At 42.4% G+C, this 22,123-nt stretch overlaps 1 protein-coding gene across 6 annotated transcripts in view; it reads left to right on the top strand.

The window, feature by feature from the left end:
- Positions 1-22,123, top strand: part of grip2b (glutamate receptor interacting protein 2b) — a 285,228-nt gene that overhangs the window by 191,336 nt on the left and 71,769 nt on the right. Inside the window, exon 1 of one of the 6 annotated variants that reach the window (XM_034870533.1) lies at positions 14,382-14,513. The exons of the other annotated variants lie outside the window; for them this stretch is intronic. Within the exon in view, the coding sequence (XP_034726424.1) occupies positions 14,459-14,513 (55 nt within the window). The 5' untranslated portion in view covers positions 14,382-14,458. Of the gene's footprint in view, positions 1-14,381; positions 14,514-22,123 lie in introns of those variants that run through there. 6 annotated transcript variants of the gene reach the window in all.

The following is a 22,123-nucleotide window of genomic DNA, read 5'->3' as shown; positions in this document are numbered from 1 at the left end:
AATCAGTGATTTTAGCATCGTAAAATACGGCTTTCTAAAACATCTCTGAGCACCGCTGGCTCTGGCGGTCTGGAGCCTGCGGGTGTATGGTGTGCGATTATCGGCTACGTTTTGTCAGTATTTTCTTTCATTCCAATTTCGGGTCTGTTAGTCACAGTGAAATCCGGGGACATTTCCGGGGACAGATCCAGCCGGGGACAGGTCGCCAAAATCGGGGACTGACCGGACGTCTGGTCACCCTAGTCTAGCTATCTGTCTGGATTTACCCTGCAGAGATCTGAGGACCAGGTAACCATAGTCCTCAGATTGGACAGATAGTCTAGCTAGCTGTCTGGATTTACCCTGCAGAGATCTGAGGACCAGGTAACCATAGTCCTTAGATTGGACAGATAGTCTAGCTAGCTGTCTGGATTTACCCTGCAGAGACCTGAGGACCAGGTTACCATAGTCCTCAGATTGGACAGATAGTCTAGCTAGCTGTCTGGATTTACCCTGCAGAGATCTGAGGACCAGGTTACCATAGTCCTCTGATTGGACAGATAGTCTAGCTAGCTGTATGGATTAACCCGGCAGACACCTGAGGATAAAGTCAAAGTATCTTGATTAGTCTCCTTGAGGAGCAACTTGTTTTGGACACTGAGCAACATTGCTGCAAGAATCACAACAGGCACACAACAACAAGGACAGGGTTAAAACACTAAGAGACAAATGTGCAGTCAACAGATGGGACATGTGTATAATATAAATGGATGATATATGGGCTACTCAAAGAGCTTTGCAAATTGCAGATTACAAATTACCAAGAAATTTAACCCTAGTCCTCAGAAATCATTCGAGGTGACGGACGTCCGGAGGAATTTCTGGCGGCACAAGAACAATCCCGGTTAGTTAGACTTAGAGATCCAACAACCGCCCCCCCCCCCCCCCCCCCCCCCCCCCCCCCCCCCCCCCCCCCCCCCCCCCCCCCCCCTCCAGAGCAGCAACGAGGTAGGCGTATGTTGCAGGAGGTCAGTGAGGTCGGAGGAGGCGAGGTTGTAAAAGAAGAAGAGAGGGATGAAGAGAGACAGGGTGACGACTGACAGAGGGATGATGGGGGAATGGAGAGAGCGAGGTGAGAAAGAATGAGAGTGATGATGGATCTGGGACGGCTGTGTAACACAATATTCAGCAATGGAGCGGAATTACTGATCCCCACGATTAAAAAAAATGAAATATGGATTATTGAAACCCAAATTGGAAAAAAAACAAACTCCTGTCATATTTCAACGGGCTGTGACTCTTCAAACTCGTTTTTCCTGCAAAGCTTTAGGCTTTGAGAAAGAACTATGGAATAAATGTATAATTAATCTGTTGCTGAATAAAATAGAAGTGCATCAGTACAAGTGGTGCCATCCTGGAGGCAGAAAGGGTGCGTTTGTTATTCTCAGTGTTTCTCCGAACTACCTTGAAGCATGTGTCATCTTCAGCTTCACACCAGCGTCACGCAGGCGAAGAAATGACCACACCTCAACGGTTCATAGTGGTTAACGACCCCATGCATCCTCCGTTTCAGAGCAGCGTTCTCATCTTTTTGTCATGGAGACCCTTTTTTCTCATCCATTTTAATTTGGACAGCAGCACACCCGATATTATGTCTTAGTGAATGCAAAACAACTTGTTGTCAAAGTGGGTTGCATAGCAACTGGAATGATGCAACTCTCTGTTGCGCACTTGTCTGCTGTTTGATAAGTGAACTCACAGATGCACCATGGGAGTCAAGGGCGCCGGAGCTCCCATTCAGAGCCAGCAGGAAGACCGTTAGAAACCTGAGGTGCATCATTGCAGTGTTGGAAGAAGTATTCAGTACCTTTATGAAGGAAAAGTACTTATGCCGCCCTGTAAAAAGTCTTTACCCATACAAGTAAAAGTCCTGCATTGAAAGCATTCATACGACTCTTATTCTGCACAGTTTCAGGTTCATAATTGTATTTGGAGGTTGTATCAGAATAGGTTTAAGTGGTTTCATTTCTGTTGTTCTACACATTGCTGCAGCTCCTCTTTTCACCCTGTGTGTTGAGCTTTCTGTTTTAGGGACATAGTGATACATGTCACTTCTGTACTATCTTTGTTGGGAGTCGTTCAGCCAGCCAGCCAGATATGAGGTGTTATTTTGTGTCTCTAGTGCTTCCACACTCATACAAACTTGGAAAATTAAATATCCATGCTGTTTTGAGGGAGATCTGGTTTCTGAATGTCCTCTGTCTTCAGTCTCCGGACGAGCTGTCCAACATCTGCACGGCTTTCTACGTCACGATGGACGAGGTGGCTAACCGTAGAATGCTAGCTTGTTCTCAATGGCAAAACACTGCTACAACAACCACTTGTTGACCATAATCTCCAAAAAAAACTACTTCCTGTCCCTGTTCTATTTCCTGTCCCTGGTGTGTCCCTGGTCTAGAAGAAGTCTCCCAGCTGATCCTGCCTTGGACTGACCTAAGCTGGAGAAAGAGTTATCTAGCTGATGGGGTTTTACCTAGCTACTGAGCATGTGCAGCTCCCAACAAAGATAGTATAGAAGTGAGATGTCTCACTCTGGAGCTAAAATAAATAACACAAAAACAGGAACTGCAGCCAAGTGCAGTACAACAAAAACATGGAGTTTTTTCAAAATAAAACCATGTAAACCTATTCTGTTACAACCTCAATATTATGAACCTGAAAATGAACAGAATATGCCGCTTTAAACTCACCTTATTAAATCTATTTAATTAAGTTGTTAAATCACCTTTCGTCCTTCTTTGCACCTGTCATGATTACTATGGCGACTTGATGGCGCCGCAACCATGAGCATAAATATGAGTCGTAACTGCTGCTTCAAAATACAACTTATGAGGGCGTTTTTTGCCTAAAATATCCCTTCCATGCCACCATCATGTTGATATGTTTCAGTGAGCTGACTGTCTCCTCTGAAGGCTTACTGTGGCTCCGGAGGTTGAGGAGGTCGCCCTGAGGTTGGAGCTTCACCCGGCTCCTCCTCCAAATGTCCATGTGGCGTTGGGTAGGAACGATTGGTGTATGAATGTGTGTGTGCATGGGTTAATGACATGGCAACAATGGCAAATTGTAAAGCTAAGGTAGAAACACACTGCAAATGCAGTTCATTTGAATTCATTTGCCCACTTCAAAATGCTGCCCATCTGTCAGGAACGAGCTGCAGCGGGCCGTTAGTTTCAGGAGTGGAGCGGAGTTGTTGAGGACTGGCTTCAGGCAGCAAATAACAGGAGCCGCATTTTTTTTTTAATGGATATCATCAGCACTGTCTGTTCTGCCGGTGGATAATAAGAGTTCACATCATGAAAACAGAGCAATGAAAGACAGAGCCACACAAATATAAATCATGAAAAGTGGAATATGTAAGGTAATGTTAGAGAGGTTAACAGCGAGGTTGTTGCAGCCTCCAGGACACGAGAAAGAGGGGGAGCAAGCAAGAGGGCAAGAGGGAGGAGAAAGAGGGAGAAATTCAGGGAGTAATAACAGGTAGTGTTGCATGTTGGGTAAAGAACAAAGGCAGTGACATGTGCCAGTGTGTTGGGTGCCATTAGGCAGATAAGGGCTGCGACTGACACTTTGAAGAAGCCCTTTCAGAAACCTTCTCAGAAACCATTGTTTGGCCTTTTCTCAGCGCCCTCAGACAGCTGCCAGGGACAACAATGAGCCCACAGAAAGAAAGGAAAAAACAACAACAGATAGGAGACAGAGGCTTCACACTATCGGTACGCTGGCCTCATTACGTCAAGGCGAGAGTAAAAGGGGGAAGAAAGGAGACGAGAAAAAAATCAAGAGATTGATGGAAGCAGGGTGTGAACTACGGGGGCCTATAAGAGATGATCTGCCTTAAAAAAGTGATTTGTAAAATATGGGGGGGGTCTCTGAAATTTCGACAGTGTGTCATTTTGTTGACGTGCAATTTCAGTTTGATGTAATGTGATCATTGTGGATCATTATGTGTAATATTTCAAAAAGACCATTTATTCATTCATTTATGGCGGTGATTTAAAATTAATTCACTTCAATAAATATGTAACTGTACATGCTGTTCTTGTTATCAGCATCAAGGCATGGCGGCGCTGCGGTGCACATTCAACTCATGTTTAGTACATGTTAACTCGAAGATTCGTGGAAAAATAAAACGTTGGAGGCCATTAATCGGCACGCAAAGTCCCTTAAAATCCATTCTGCAGTTAGCATCATGTAGCAATGGCAAAAAGAAAACAAGGCAGCCTAAATCATTTTTATCTTACTAAGAAAATGTGAAGCAAGGACGTTGATAGACGGATTCACCTGCTGCAAGCCCTGTTAGCACCCCCCACCCCACCCCACCCCACCCCACCCCAGCTTCAGCAAGAGACGACTTTATTTCTACAGCCTCTTCGTCTGGTGCAGACTTCCAGCCACTAGAGCCAGTCTCACAGTGAGCTTTCCTTAGTATGTGCCATTTCTGAGTCTGTAGCTTTTGAGGAGGAGAGGGGGGGCGGGGAGGTGGAGGCTTGGGGTGGGACCTTGACCATCTGCCACTTTGCTCGTTTGAAAGCCATGATGTCTTTCTCACTCACGTGGGGCAAATTGTCTGGGTGGGTAATCTCGCCCCTTATGACCTCATAAGGGGCGAGATTCCAGATTGGCCCATCTGAGCTTTCCTTTTCTCAAAGGCAGAGCTGGATACCCAGGGCTCGGTTCAGACTTATCCCCCTTTCTAGCCACTGGGGGGCCATAGGCAGGTTAGCGGAACTCTTATTGATGTTAAAAATAAAGACACAGTTTCATGCCATGGGACCTTTAAGTGAAATCCGGGGAACAGTGTCAACAGCCAATGGGTGGGCTCCTTCCAGCACCCAAAAGAAAAATCTGCAAAACGCTAGGGGTAGCTAGCTAACTTGCTAGTTACATTTTACAACTAATCTAGTTGTAGTCATGCAAAGATTCTTTGCATGTGATGACAGGTAGTATTTAGATGTGACATGGTGTCAGACTTTAGGTTTTTAGTTCTTTTCGGAGTCTAGTATTGTAGAAATATGCTGCTCTCAGATTCTGACTTGAGGGTGGGTGGATAGCTCCCTTTAATATAGGGGTCTGTTTGTTGATTATGTTTATTATGTAAAGCAGCTAATGCTTTTTTTGCAAGTTGCACTCTGTGAGGCATTAATAAAGGAGTTTGCCTGTAACCACAAGAACAGAAGTCACCTTGACGCTGACAATCAGGATTGGTGGGGAATAAACTGGACGTAAAGATGCTCCAAATGAGTACAAATCACCAGTTGCTTTGAGTCATAAGAACTCCCTGGGAGGACATCCACCCGAACAGGAAACTGTGAAAAAACCTGCTCTTCCTGTGTGTAATCCAAATCCAGCAGCCTGGATCAAGCAAAGGTAGAAAAGCAAGAGAATAAAAAGGTGGTATGAAAGAGGAAGAGCGGGGGGAGAAATGAGAGAGTGAATTATAGGAGGACTGACAGGTAGGATGGTTGGCACGGCAGAACGCTGTGATTCCACCAAGCGAGAGTGGAAAGCAGATTTGGGGTTAATTTGCATTTCAAACTCGCCCGACTTCCAGCCTGCGATGCCAGAAACCTGCTGATTTGCACTCTCCTCCTCTCCTCTCCTCTGCCACTTCTGTCTCTTTTTCATTTCATCTCTATATTTCCATTTTTGTCTATTTTCCAGATTTATTGCATTTTATTTTCCCTACTGTGTATTTTCTTTCTCTCTCGCAGATTGGTGTAGTCTTTCAGAATGTTTCATTATCTCCATGGGTCCTATTTTAACGACCTAAGCACATGGCGGGAAGCGCGTGGTGCAGGTGCGTTTAGGATCCGTACAAATCCACTTTTGCTAGTTTGACGGTGGAAGACAGGGTCCACACGCAAGGCCAACCTGGTCTCAAGTCAGCTCCTTAAAATGCTTATGTTATTGATTTATTGATTTGTCTACAGGTCATAATTTTCAAACGTGACCATTTCACCCACTGCTGTGACACTAGGGGTTTTCAACACTACATAAAACTAACTTATTAACTTTAGTTTTACAGTTATATTTGGAATTTATGGTCAATAAACCTCATTTATAGGAAACTATACCTTATGTTTGGGTTAGAAAAGCAGAAATTAGGAATTATTTAGACTAAAATTCAAGGAATGGATGTTGATGGTCAACGTTTACTCAATACTATTTCAAAAACACTTTTTTTATTTATTCATTTATGTCCCCAAATTCCATAAAAATTAAATAAGACGCCCCAAAATTAATGAAAGTAGAGATTTGTACTTGCCAAAGAGCATTGGGTGGAATCAATCATGTTATTTTGGGGAATTAAAAAGAACACTGATATAGGAAAATGGGTCAATTTGACCCCAGGACAACATTAGGGTTATTAGTCTCTTCATTAATCATAGATATGTTTTGGTGTAAGATCCAATTAACCAATCAGAGTGTCCGCTTTTATTATTGTACTTAGGTTACAGCTGTTCTGAGGGCGGATTTGCTAAGTAGGAAGGAGAGATTTTCCGGAGAAACAATTGATCTGCTTGTGCCTGAAGTTACAGCACGCAGATCATAACATTTTACTATTCTATATTGTAATATTTGTATTTTTAACCTTTTAATTGTGTGTGTGCTGCTGCACTTCCCTGTATGTGTGTAACAAGCACAACTAACTTTAGACCAGGTTTTTTTTGGTCCATATGTATTATACATAGTCTAAGGGCAAGATAACATCCAATCTAAATGCTAATGCCGTATGTGATGATAAGTGTTGAAGAAGACATTAGGGAATGCTTTTTAATTTGATTCATTTTAATGGTTTGTGTTGATAACACTTTCACATTTCCGTTCCCTTCTTTTTCTCCCACATACTCAGATGTATTTTCCTGGTTTCCTTTCCTTCACCTCACTCTTTCATCCCATTGATCCCCCTCTCTGACTTTCTCTCTCTTATCCCCTCTTTTATTCTTCTCACTATTCCCTTTCTTTCTTTTGCGTTGTCACGAGACACTTTTTTACCTTCCATCTGTCCTCATTTGTGTCTTGCCGTGCAGATCGGGATAAGAGTGAGGGAATGAAGATGCACAGCAGGGGGAGATATAGACTCAGAGAGGGAGGGAGAGAAACAGAAGGAGGGAAAGGAAGTGAAGCAAAGGTAGAGCAGGGAAATGAAGACAAAGAGGAAGAGACAATCACAACATGAGGCAGACCGAGTTGATGTCCACAACAAGGTTATTATCTTTAATCCACACTGAAAACTGAAATAAAAACATAAAGCAATGTAATGCATTGTTACACAGCTAAGCTTAAATTGGGTTCATCAGGCCGTGTTTTATATTAGTAGCAAGAACTTTTATTACTAGTTATTTCCAGATGGTATTATTGCTAGCTGTCGCAAACTATGTATGTGCAGATTAGATTTTGTGTGTGTGTGTGTGTGTCTGTACAGTCTGTCTAGACACCTTGACATCTGTGCAGGAGTCTTGTTAACCAGGTGCCTGCTGTGTGTGTCTGTATCAGTGTGTGTGAAGCGGCTGTTCCGTGTGTAAAACGTGCACGTGCGTGTACACACGCGAATGTGGGTGTTTTATCTCATGCATGTTTGTGCGCATGTGCGTTTTATGCACCTTGCCACAGGAGGCCCTCATTTGCCACTTCAAAGTACTTACCCATAATCCTCGGAGTGTGGATTCATTTGCACTTGAAACCAACAGAACGAGGGAGAGAGAGAGAGAGAGAGAGAGAGAGGAGTGAAAAGGAGAGCAAGAAAGAGAAGAGGAAAGGAGACAGAGATAAGATTAGAAAAACTCGGACCATGTGCAACATAAAACGTGATCTATCTGTGTGAGTGTGTGCGTGTGTGTGTGTGTGTGTGTGTGTGTGTGTGTGTGTGTGTGTGTGTGTGTGTGCGCGTAGGACCAAGCTGGCATGACTCATTTTCCTGACTGCTTATTTTGCCTCTGCTCCTTCCACCTCTGCCTCATTCTCTTTCCGTTCCCTCTCTCCATCTTTTTTTTTTTGCTCTTTCGGAGCCTTAAGGGAATCTCTCACAGGGACGCCCAAACACACACTCGGTAATGCCTCACACGGACGCATGCACACTCCAAAACACTTGGATGACCCACAACTGCGCACGTACTGTATGTGCACACACACACATCCCACTTAATCACACTCAGGCATATAGACTCATGCATAAAACACTTATTTAGATGGTAGCTGGGATGCACGAACATGCAAATGTAGCACACAGACACACACTCACACACACACACACACACACATTCTTTCCCACACACGCACAAACTAATCTCTCTCAACACACAGACAGGAGTTCTTTTTTTTCTGTCTCAATAGACCAGCATTGACTTTCCATCCACCTCTGACAACTTTACTTTGTGTGTGTGTGTGTTTGTGTGTGTGTGTGTGTGTGTGTGTGTTAGAGATAGGCTACCCTTCTTTTTTTAAATTCCATCTATTGCTTCCTTCTTTGAGTTCTTTTTGGCTCATTTTCACTTTTATTTGTACATTCAGGGTTCTCCTTCAGCATCTGAGTTTGGTTGCATTCCAGGACTTTTATTTCTTTCCATTTTCCTCCTTTGAATTCTTTAATAAATGAAATATTGCCAAAAAGTCCCCTTCAAAACAGTGACTCACACCAGTTTTGAAACCCATGAGAGCCTCTGAGCACTTGTCCAGCCAAACAACAACTAGTCCAAGAAAAGAACTAAATTGGGTCTGTTATCGCTGTGACTTCAGGCTCGCCCGACAGCCTGTGCACAACAAAACTTCATTCTGTAGTTTCTGATGATTTTCTTTAGCATACAAACACAGAAATAGTTGGAACCCAAATATTTTTATATTTCGGTTGCCATTTGCTTTGAATTCTTTGGCAGATCATATAAGAGTTTACTTTTCAGCTGTAGACGTGGTGGTTTTCTGCCAGCGTCTGCAGCTGTTACCCTGGTGTATTATGTCATGTACTGTGGGATCGATATCAAAAGTGCATCTTCTGATTGTCTCCTTGAATATTTGGACCGACGATTTTACACAAACAGAATACAACAAGTCATGTCAGACAAAATGAAAGACATGATGAAAGAGCTCATCTGTTTGTGATGTTTCTTTGAGACTCATTGTGGGCTTATGTGACAAGATATTTATCACAGAGTAGTTCTGACTTCAAAATGCTAAAAAACGGCTAAGAGATGAGTTAATCTTGTATTTTTTTGTGTAGCTGATGCTTCACATGTGGCACATAAAAGTGTTTTTTTGCTCTCTAAACACACTGATGTTCTACCAGCAGCCTGATTCTCCAACTGTTCATTGGGTCTTTCTTACTCCCCTTGAACTGCATCCTCGGCTCCTCCACTTGCCTTCCTTCCTCGCGTCTTAGTCAGTCCCACCAGGGAATAATACGTCGTTTCCTCCGTGCACACGCATCAGACAAATTTGCCTTCAGCTGCACGGCTGCCAGGAAGGCTCCTCGGTCATAGCTCCCAGGATGGCCATCCTCTATCCTTGCTCCTCTGGGCAGGAATAAGATCTTTGAGACGACATTCACAGAGGTGGGCCAGAACAACTTCCGATTTAGCCAAGGACCAAGGAGCTATCAAATAAGGGACATGAGAAGCACCCAGTGTGTAGACTTGTCCAACACAGACATTACAGGAAACCGTTTCCTTCCAAAATCCACTTTCCACCTCTGAAAAGATACGTTTGCTGCTGCATGGATGTAAGGTTGCATCCACGTGCATTTAAAAATGTATACTCTAGCGTTGTATTGTCTCAGACAAACCAGGAAAAACAGTCTGTAAAAAGACGCTGGCGGTGTTCAGTTTGAGATGCAGCGTCGACTAGAATTAGTTCTTCTATGAGCCAATGAACTAAAGAGGATAAAAAAAAAACGTGCATGTATTTTTAGTTATCAGCCTCAGATCTTGATGTTCACTGTGTCTGTGAGAAGACACGACAAGAAGCATCTTCTCCGTTTTCTGTGTTTTTGATGTCTCCAGGCACTGATAGCTGGGAATCTTGGCATCCCAACAGCTGGAGGTTGTTCACACCATGCTGTAGAATGGCTAAACAAATGATAAATCATACAGATTAACTGAATCTAGATGTAATGTCAATCATTGGTCGATTATTGGTGGTTGGATGTCCTGAAACCCCATGGTATAAGCAAAGCAGGGAAGGGCAAAGCTTTTTGTACTGAAAAATCCTCTTGGTGATGAGAATTATTTGTGGAAAACATGTTGACTTTGTTTCTAAGTATTAGTATATGTGTATGAATTTGGAGGGTTTCTGAATCACTTCACTGTTGTTATATGGTTTTGTACACAGTCTTAGCTTCTGTCTTACAATACATAGTGCTATTGGTATGTACTTCTACCTGACACATTCAACATTAAATAATGCCTTATACTAGTTTCACATTATGAAAATTGGACTGCATACTTAAAGGTCCCATATTATGCTAATACTTGTATTTTGGGTTTTTCACTAGAACATGTTTACATGCTTTAATGTTAATGTTTTTCTCACACTGTCTGTCTGAATGAACCTGTATTCACCCTTAGTCTACAATGATCCGTTTTAGCGCCTGTGTCTTTAAGGCTCAATCAACAACAAAAAACAGAATTGGTCAGCGCTTAGCGGTCTTCAGCATCAGAGGCTCTGCACTGTCATTGCATCCGGGGAATGACTGTAACGGCACGTTTTTACCTATGCACGTAAATCGAATAGTTGTGACATCACAACTTACTCAGGTCCTGACATTTAAAGGCACAATTTCTGAACATGGCTTATGTAACTTTCTCTGTGGATTGAACCTTATGATTACATCTTTTATGTAGCACCTCGACCTGATTTATGATACAAAAATATACAGAAATCTCCCTCTTTACAATATGACATCCGTAACTCCTCAATTAAAGCGGAAAAGCCGTTTGCACGGTTGCGTGAGTTGCAGGCGGCGACTGATTCGGAGCTCGACGAGACCGAGCGATGTGACTCAGAACCTCTGCTGATGTAAAGATGTGGGCTTGAGCTGTTTGGGATGAATCTAGGTCAGGCAGCGCAGGGCGAGCAACCTTCATGATGTACTGACCATGAGGGAGAGAGAGAGAGTGATAACTAGGGTTATTAATGTCTCTGCCCCCTCACCCAGGCAGCAGACAGATTAGACTGTGTGTGTGTGGGTGGGTGTGTGCGTGTGTGCGTTTTTGTAAGCATGTCAGATATGCATGTATTTACTATGTGCGTGTGTGTGTGTGTGGGATGTGAATCTGTGTTTAGCTTGATGATTTTAGACAGTGGGAGACATAAAACACCTAAAGCAGCTACCTTACTGAGCAGAGACAAAGGAATGGAGAGACTAAGAGATGGAAAAGAAAAGAAATACAAGGAGGATGAGATCGCTGGAGGAGAAAAAAGAGAGTGATGGAGGATTTCAGAAGTGGAGAGTGAGAAACTGTTGGCATACAGGAGAGAAGGCTCGTTGATGCAGCCAGAACAATAAGTTCCTGCATGCATTTAGATATTGTATGTCCAAAAGCATTTTTCTTTTTCAAAAAAAATAAAATAAGCTAATTTAAAAACATTTCATTGATGTATTTTTCTCACATGATGTCCGACACAACAACCTCGGCACTGTTCGTAATACCCACGGACAGGCGTAAAGAGTGCAAAGCAAAAGCATCGATTCATGGAGACAAATAAAAATGTGGAAATATATGAAGATTAAAAGGTTTTGGCCGGGCAAATAAGATAGATCTCCATTTATCTCTATTGAGGAATAAAACTTTTGTTTTAAAGTCTGTGTTTCTAATGGAGATTTTGCAACTCCTAAAAAACATGTTCATTTAAGATTCATTTTCATTGTCACATACATTTCCTCAGCCTGAGGAAATGTTACTATTGAACTCCGCATAGTGTTTCTAAAAATATCTCTGTGTGGAAACATAAGCCCGATTCACATTGTTATGGTTCTGTTTATGTATCTCAAAGCGTTTGGTTAAGATTTGGGAAAGATTGTGGTCTTGGATAATATTTAAAAACAATTTATTTCAGTTCTAGTAGCCCAGACCAGCGGTTTTGCAGCTCGACGCCTTCTCTGAATTTAAGCAATACCTTATCCTGGAGATGAAAGTGGCACATCATGACTTAAATCAAATATGTATTTTGTTGGCTTGTATTGGAAGGTATTTTAGTCAATGGAGTGTGTGATGGGTTTGAAGCAAAATGTATATTCAAATGTGGAGAGAAGCTGGAGGAGGAGGAGTGGGATGTCTTGAACCAGTCTATTCTCTCTCTCTCTCTCTCTTTATCTAATCTCCACACACTCTTTTCAAATCTTTACACACACTATATCTTATTTGGTTGCTTTCAACATTCGCTTCCTTCTTTTGTGTCTTTTCTCTCTCAATCTATCTCTGTCTCCAGCTTATATCCCGTACCCTCCTCTCTCTCCCGTTCTTTAAGTACATTTCAATAAATCCACTTCTAGGGTTAGGTTTCATTTGTTTTTTTTCAATACCAGTAAATTGCCGGTGAATGACAAAACCAACCATGGGAAAAGGCTATTTTACAATGACCTTGAATGCACCACAAGGCTGCCAAGTTCAAGTCTGTGTGTTTTTTCCAAAACACATTTTACGTCCCTATGTTGGAATCCTCTGTCGACCATTTAACTGTGTTTAACCCTTGTGTTGTCCTCCTTGGTTGAAAACACACAAAAATGTGACATTTTACCCTTATTCAGATTTTTGTTTTTGTTTTCAGTACCAACACCTTACTACCACTACTTTTACACTACTTTTTGGAATTCATGATCAACAACCTCATTTATATTAAGTGTTTTTAAATTATTTTCACTAATAGTTAAGATCAGATGAATGAAAGTGATCGACTATATTTGCAAAGAGCGTTGTGTGGAATCCCATCCATTTTTTTGTGGTAATTTGGTTAAAAAGAAACCCATATTTCAGATATAGACATTTTTTAAATGTGACCTAAGGACAACAGGAGGGTTAATCCAGCGGCTAGCTAACGGTAGGCTAATGTTACATGCTGCTAAGTGTAGTGTTAACTAGCGTCACGTCTGTTTCTGAACATCAGAGAGCAGCGCAGGCATTTCCGTGGCACCGAAATCTGCGTTGATATTCGGTCAGGTTGGTTAGGTCCTGGTGCAGTATTAGCACCGGGACTTGGTACCCAACCCTATATATTTCTCTATTGGCATGACCTTTCTGTTATTAAGTGCAGTCCTTGTTACTCAATTGGTGAACTCACAGTAATACTTCTCGTACTTCTCGGCCTTGACCAACTGCAACTTTGCTCGTTTGAAAGCCATGATGTCCTCAGATTGGACAGATAGTCTAGCAAGCTGTCTGGATTCACCCTGCAGAGATCTGAGGACCAGGTAACCATAGTCCTCAGATTGGACAGATAGTCTAGCTAGCTGTCTGGATTCACCCTGCAGAGATCTGAGGACCAGGTAACCATAGTCCTCAGATTGGACAGATAGTCTAGCTAGCTTTCTGGAGTCACCCTGCAGAGATCTGAGGACCAGGTAACCATAGTCCTCAGATTGGACAGATAGTCTAGCTAGCTGTCTGGATTTACCCTGCAGAGATCTGAGGACCAGGTAACCATAGTCCTCAGATTGGACATATAGTCTAGCAAGCTGTCTGGATTTACCCTGCAGAGATCTGAGGACCAGGTAACCATAGTCCTTAGATTGGACAGATAGTCTAGCAAGCTGTCTGGAGTCACCCTGCAGAGATCTGAGGACCAGGTAACCATAGTCCTCAGATTGGACAGATAGTCTAGCTAGCTTTCTGGATTCACCCTGCAGAGATATGACCAGGTACAATAGTCCTCAGAAATCCACCGGAGATTAGAATCCCAACACTGAGAAAGTGAAGGTAACGGACATCGGGCGAAAAGAGGGACATGCAGCAGATCGTCTGGCAGCACCAGAGAATCCATGTTAACATAGACCTGCAACAGGGAGACAAAATGTAAAACAGTGCCGCCTATTTTAGTGTCTGAAACATGGAAAACCTATCTCGCTCTTTCTCTGCTTTCAAAAGCAAACACATTCTTTCTCTCTTGCCTACATCCTTTCATTTCTTCATCACTTTCCACATAAACTCTCGGCATCAATTTTTGCTTCTCCCTTCACACGCTCTTACACATTTCCCCTCTCCTAAGCTCATCCTGCCCTCTCTCTCTCTCTCTTTTTCTCTCTCTCTCTCGGGGGTTTGAGCGGTCGTAACGTAAGCGCCAGTCATCTCTTATCATCGCCACTGTGTTCCCTGAGCGCTCAGCAGTCCACATCTCTCCCTGTGTCTCCTCGTCCCTCTGTCTTCCTCTTCTCTCCGAGTCTCACTGCTCCCTCGTTCTCCTCTGTGGATGTTACTCTGATGAGGAAAGCTTGATGTCTGCGGTCATGTTTTGCGGTCTGAAGAGGGACGTTGGGGCCAACGCTGTTGGTGAGTGTGGAACCCATGAGGGAAAAATTCCGTCACTGATTAGATTCTACATTGAGTCACTTATGGCTGTAGTGGTGACTCTAAACTACACTACCCGGAAATCCTTTAAACATTGCATGCGGGTCCAGTGGCATGGAGTTCAGGTTCAGTAGGTGTTGTATTTCTTTCAGCTTCAGTTTGGTATTTCTTCATCATGTTTTTTGCTTTTCCTTTTCCCCCCCAGTAATGTCAATGGATTGGCAAAAAATCCTTTATTTAAACCGATAGAGGTTCTGTCTTGGAAAAGACTTGGATTTACGCTTCAGTAGTGTGTTTTAAGTCGGTCTTGCTGTGGATGGAAAAACCGCGGGATGCTTCTTAATGGCAGGACCAATCATGCTGACATTCTTACACTGGCTGGGATTGAGAGCAACGTTTGTGGGACGTTCTTAGCTAGGGATCATAAACGGGGGTGTTACTAAAAAGGAGAACATTTCCTAATTGCGATGCTGTCCTCCTTCTTCATACCAGCATCTGAGAAATGTTGGAGAAAACCCAAGAAACCGTTCCCACATTTTGTGTTTTTACCCACAAAGCCTTCTGATTTACATGTTTTATAGTGACGCACTCCTGATGCACAAGTCCAATCTGAATCCAGCTTTAACCCTTGTGTTGTCCTCCCAGGTCAAAACTGGGTTTTTTTTTTTACGCTTTCAGCACTTTTATCAATTTTCGACTCCTTTTTTTTTTTTAATTTCTTCATTTTTGTAACACTACCAACACGAACACCAATACATCACCACTAGTTTTACATTCTTTTCTTTTCGAATTCATGGTCAAGAAACCTCATTTATATGAAATTATATAATTTGTTTTCTTTTGTCAAAGTTTATGTTTGGGGAAACAACACAACCAAATTTTATAAAGTTCGTTAAACTTGCAAGACTAATTATATGGAACCATCCATGGAATATTTGGACAATTTGGATCAAAGAATCCCAATTTTTCTTTAATTTAATTGGGTAGAAACCTTTAAAAAACGAGGTTGAAACAAAAATGTCTTTGCATGTCTGCACAGAGAGGGAGTTATGGGTAAAATGGGTGAAACTCCCAAATCACAAACGACTTCTCAAGTGATTCCACCGGGATTCTCCGTGTGCTCCTGTCACTCATCCGCATGAATGGCAGAGCAGTAAACTCACCAGCTAACACTAGCGTTAGCTAGCTAGCTTGGGTACATTTTTCAAAACTAACATAGTTTTTGTCTTGCAATGTGTGACCCTGCAAGATCCCCAGGGTTTAGACAATATGACAGTCTTAGACATTAGATGGGACGTGATTGTGTTTAGATGTGAGATGGTGCCAGACTGTAGTCTTTGCAAAGTCTTGTATTGTAGGTTGATTTGTTGATGCAATTCCAGTCAAAAGGTGGAAAGGAATTTTTGTTTTGTATTTATAAAAGTCATACTCAAAACCCATCCAGGTAAAGAAAAGAAAACTTCTCCTAACAAGTGCATGTTCACTTACATGCAGCCCGGATGTTTCCACCTTAAAGGGGACAAATCATGAATAAGAATAATGAATAATAATGAATGGACGATGGATTAGTCCCTTTTTCTGTGCTTGTGTACATACATTTGGGAATCTGGAGTGCCAACCAACCCACGAACTGTGAAATCCTTCGCCCCAGTCAGATTTATGTGGGCTGCCTAGATCCAAAAACATGGGATTCAACCAGCCATTCAGATTTTGGCTCCCCTTCCCCTTAGGATGTACCACAGAGGATGAGTATAGGAACATTCGGACGATAGAACGGAGAAAAAAAAGAAAGTTAGAACATTAGAACATTAACACGTTGGAGTAGAAACCCAAAATGCATGTTTGAACCTAAACACGATGATACCTCTTCTTTAAGCTATTTGCACCCAAGATTGCAATTATTTCCATGGGGTTGAAGAGGTCAAATGCAAAGGAAATTCATGATATAAATTGCGTTTTAATTTCTGTTGATCTGTTTGGATTGCTGCATGGCAAGACTTTAATGTGGTCCCTGTTGACCTTCCGTGTGTGAAATGCCTCCAGTTACTGCCTCTACTGCTTATGCGTTGGAATAAAGAACACATTAGTCCACTTCACATTATACAGTATTTATTTTAGTATTCATGATACTGAAGTTTACATGTGTTCGAGCTCCCATTAGCATCCTAGGCCCTGCTAAGTGCTTTAGCTGTAATAATGATTTCCTTGTGTATTTGATTTAAAATATCTTACATAGCTGACAACAACAGATATTAGCTTCAAAAGAGGGTATTGGGATTAGAATGGGGGACAAGTTAGTCATTTTAAATTTTGGGCAAGATTGAGATAATATTTACTTTTACAGATTCTATCTTTGGGGTAGATCCTATTCCATATGTACTTTACATGTGAAGGTTGATTTTACCATGTCTAAAGTTGTTTCTGTTATTAGATTAGATCCATTTAGCTTTGGTGGATTTGGCTTTGTCCTTATGCATCACACGCAGAATGTTAAAAAGATGCGTGTCCACTGATTGGATCTTTCCTAGTTGAATGAAATGTTTTAGGATTTCCTCAAGCTCTTCCAGGAGCTCGAAAAGACCTTTAAAGCTGACTTTCCAAAACCTGAAAATATGAATTTTTTTCAGCTGTTAGCACGATCAAAGCTCATCCCCACTGGGCAATGTCATCTTGAACTACTCTGCTCACGTCGATGGTCCAGACTCCAAACCAGCAAATGCAACAGCACCACACAGCTGGTTTAATTCTTTCCCTTTATAACACACTGTACTAGTAGAGTAATAGTAGAATAAAAGAGATGCATCAGGGGTATTAATGAAGTGAGCGCCATCCTATTTCATGCACCAAGGAGCATAGTGGGAGCTAAATTCTCTCCAATGGCCTCAGAGACTAACTAAGCCGATAGCTGTGCTGGAAATGTGCTAAAAACTCAGGAAGCTGCTTTTCTTTCTTTGAGTTTTATGGAGATAGAGACACTACAGAAGGCTCATATTTCACTGCATATTTTTCATTGTTAAACTACTACTGCTCTTTGGCTTCATTCTCCAGAGGGATCCAATGGAAAAGTCAAGCAGTTAGAAAGGAAGGTTTGGAGAACAGCAGGTCACAACACATTTCAGATGATCTGGTCCAAGGCCTTTATTTATATAGCATACATTAAACATAGAGCTGGGTAGTAACCCACCTACTGCTATGCATACAATAAATAACAGAGGCTTATTATACATGGATAAAGGCGTTTTACCTTCAGGTTTTCCAATGTCATAAATCCTTCCTGGCAGAGCGGGGGTGCTTCTTTGTTACTGCGTGTGTTGTCTGCATTGTTTATGGGACTGATTTCATCTTTTTTATAGGTGTTGAAGGAATGAGCGCATAAAATGGAGGATAAATTGAGAAAAAATGAATGATGAGGGGTTCATCAGGGCTTGTTGATTCACTGTTTTCGGAGCATTACTGAGCTGACCGACTGAGAACTTAATGGTGGCTGCTGTGAGTGTGTTGGATGTTATAATCAGCCGTTCAATTTTCTCCGCTGTTCACGACAAACTGCATTTGGCTCAGGGTGTTGTACCCATAATCCTCCAGGAGGGCGTCTGAGGTGGAGAGCGTTACGGCGGTGCAGGCAGACAGCACAGAGAGATGGGAACTCACTGAACATATGTTCTGAACGTGCTGATTGCGCCTAAATATTTCATAAATTTGAACCAGTGGTAGAAGTACCAATACCACACGGTAAAAATACTCTGTTACAAGTAAAAGTTCTTCATTGAAAATGCTACATAAAGCTAAACTGTAAATAATAGCTGAGAAATTTCCAGTTATTTCCTTTAGATTTCACAGCAACACTACTGTATATGATTTTTACAGTAGAATGCTGTAAAGTTACATTACAACCATGTCAACATGACAGAATAAAAGTAGTAGTATTACAGTTGAAATCACAGTAGTCTAAGTATAACTGTTGAAATCACAGTAGTCAAAGCATTACTGTAAAAAAAAAACACACAACATAGCCACTACAGTAATGTAAATAGTAAAGTAAACTACTGTTATTTTAATTATTTATCCTATGTTTAATTGTTTTTGTATTTTAAAGTGAATACATGAAATACTGCAAATGGAAGTTTGGTACCTTCACCGTAAAAAAAAAATCACAGTAACTTGCTGGACAATTGTTTCTAGTAAGTTACTTTATATTTTACCTTATATTTGTTACAGTGTATCTAGTATGCGTAGTTTCTGTCTCCCCTATGATGAATTCTAAGTTATGACAACAACACTGTCCGCCCCTCCACATGATACAAGCCTTCCGTAACCACGCACCGCCCCCACCCCTCCCCAATTCAGTTGCTAGTAGCCAAGGAGGACACAGAGGGTTAAAAAAAAACACGGTGGACTCGTGTGTCTGCGTGCAGAAAGTCACTTGGCGACACCATGTTCTGAACACAGCCATACTAAGAAACCCAGAGAGTTATGTATAGCTGATTAATTAGCGTCATAGCAACTCATTTAGCAATGACTTGAATGTAACTGAAGTTCAATGATATCAATAAGTTACGCACTGCAGCTTTAAGTAAAAGGAAACTAAAAGTATCATCAGGTAACTTCAAGTATTAAAGGTAAAAGTGATCACGCAGTTAAATCATTTCAGCTGGACTTGTACATTAGGCTGTCATATGGTTGGGTTGCATAATTTATAATAAAACATCAGATTTGATCAATTATATGTGTTTTGTCTGCAAAGACACAGCGGAGTAGAAGAAGAAAGTGGCATTAAAGTAAAGTAAAGTGCAAGTACCTCAAATTTGCACGGTACAGTACTTAAAATGAGTATATGTATTTCACCACTGATTCTAATGAAAGTGATGTGTAATGAGAAATACAAATGTCTCTGTGTCTTTATAATAATAATGTATACTTTATTAATCCCACAAGGAGAAACTACAATATACATTCTGTTGTTAATACACAGGTCTGAATACACATGCTCAGCACCTATACATGCACCAGTGAAGAGATGTCAGAGTGGGGGGGCTGCCCATTGATAGGCACTCCGAGCAGTTGGGGGTCCAGTGCCTTTCTCAAGAGCACCTTGGCAGTGCCCAGAAGGTGAAGAGTCACCTCTCCAGCTGACAGTCCACCACCATACTTTGGTCCACATGGGGACTTGAACCAGCAACCCTCCAGCTCCCAACCCAACTCCCTTTGGGCTGAGCTACTGCCACCCCTCCAAAAAAAAAAAAGGTTCCTCCGTCTGCCATTTACATGTTGAGGCATTTAGATTCTTACTTCAAGCAGCTTGCAAGCAGAGCGCACGTGCATCCTATCATGGCAAAGCATAGACCTACAGCAGCTGATGGGGACCGAGCCATCTGACTTATTAATGATGGGACTCTCTCACACCACCCAAAAACACTTATTTCTCACTTTCATCTCGTCATCTGTCTGCTTTGGCCGGCCCTCCGATCAACATGTCAGCAGAGTTAACGGAGTATCATGTTGAAGCCGTGGCATCCGAGTGTTGGCGGAATGAAACTTTAACTTCAAAGGACGTTTTGATGTGTGGATTTTTTCTGCCCACCACCTGCCAAACTGTTTTCTCCCCATGCCTGCTTCTCTTCAGCTGTGAGATCTTTCCTTTTTGCTGTTTTTTTTTAAACCAGCCTCCCTCATGTTTGTCTTGTTTTGAGAAAGGTTTGCCCGCCATTCCCGAGGGTTTTAGTGACATATCGTGTGTCTAATTGAAAAGCATGCACAAGCTATGTAGGCTATGTCAGTGTGCAGTCAGGTTTTTTAGGTTTTTGGTTTCACTCTGCTTTCACAGCAAATGAGCTAAAGCTTTTTAAAAGTTGGTGGAGATTGTGAATATCAGAAGCTCTCTGCAGGACGTCCTCGCTACGACTCACACACTACCCTAACCCTTAAGGAGTCAAGGTTTACTGTATGTGCATGTACAGTATATACATGTGTGTGGCCCTGTACATACAAACAAAATCTGTCCCCAGTGGACAATAAAGACTATATCTATCTATCTGTCTATCTGTCTATCTGTCTGTCTGTCTGTCTGTTTGAAGTGTGATTATCATCTCTGTTGGGGAGGAACCTTGCAATGCCCTACTACACCCAGCAGTTCCCTACTACACCCTCCAGTGCCCTGCTACACCCAGCAGTGCCCTACTACACCCAGCAGTGCCCTACTAAACCCTGCAGTGCCCTACTAAACCCTGCAGTGCCCTGCTACACCCAGCAGTGCCCTACAACACCCTGCAGTGCCCTGCTACACCCAGCAGTTCCCTACTAAACCCTGCAGTGCCCTACTACACCCAGCAGTTCCCTACTACACCCTGCAGTGCCCTGCTACACCCAGCAGTTCCCTACTACACCCAGCAGTGCCCTGCTACACCCAGCAGTGCCCTACTACACCCAGCAGTTCCCTACTACAACCTGCAGTGCCCTGCTACACCCAGCAGTTCCCTACTACACCCTGCAGTGCCCTGCTATACCCAGCAGTGCCCTACTACACCCAGCAGTTCCCTACTACAACCTGCAGTGCCCTGCTACACCCTGCAGTGCCCTACTACAACCAGCAGTTCCCTACTACAACCTGCAGTGCCCTACTACACCCTGCAGTGCCCTGCTACCCCCTGCTAAACCCTGCAGTGCCCTTTTACCCCCTGCTAAACCCTGCAGTGCCCTGCTACGCCCTGTAGTGCCCTGCTACCCCCTGTTATGCCCAGCACTGCCCTGCAACACCCTGTAACACCCTATAATTGTCAGGTCTTTGTAAATCATAGAGTGTGGGCTACACCTACTTTATCTCTAAAGTGTCTTGAGATAACTCTTGTTATAATTTGACAGTATTAATACAATTGAATTGAATTATATCTCCAAATTTTGTAAAGTTCATTTTTTTCATAAATCAATGCTATTGGTCAGCCTTTACGTCTCTCTGGGTTTTACTCATATTACTCAGATTTATTTGACTTCGGCAAAGGTAAATACCTCAATATAATGTTTTCACGTTAGCATTTTTTTTCATTTTATTTCCTTAAAAACAATAGGTTTGGACACACAAGGTTTTTGCCAGACAGTGACGGTTTGGTGAATTGAGCTGAAACCCTTGTGTCACACCAACATGGAAACCTATGTGTCCATTGAACACAATGCATTCGACGTGTGAGCAGTTTGAGTCATCGGTGTTTGAAAGTTATACAAGTTTAAAGTTCAGAGCTTTGAGAGCTTTAACGAGGTAAAGAGAGGAAAGAGAGGAGGGAGAAAAACATGCGATCATTACAGCTAAAGCGCTGGTGACATCCATGTTTACCCCTCCCTCCTCCCTGCCCTCGCCCACCCCCCAACCAGATCCATACAGGCTGCAATTAACGACAACAGAGAGGCCATTAACTGGCCTAATTGCTGCTTGTTCCTGCCACAGCCGCTCCATATGTGTGGGTGAGAGATAGTTTTGTGTGCGTTTGTGTTGGTGGAAAAGGATACAATTTGTGCAACGGGTGACAGAGTTTGTTTGCTTATTTGTGTGTGTGTCTGTGTGTGTGTGTGTGTGTGTGTGTGTGTGTGTGTGTGTGTGTGTG

Source organism: Etheostoma cragini, chromosome 4 (assembly GCF_013103735.1).
Source record: "Etheostoma cragini isolate CJK2018 chromosome 4, CSU_Ecrag_1.0, whole genome shotgun sequence".
Lineage (NCBI taxonomy): Eukaryota > Metazoa > Chordata > Actinopteri > Perciformes > Percidae > Etheostoma > Etheostoma cragini.
The sequence above is the reverse complement of the archived record's forward strand: the minus strand, read 5'-3'. Positions and strand labels throughout refer to the sequence as shown.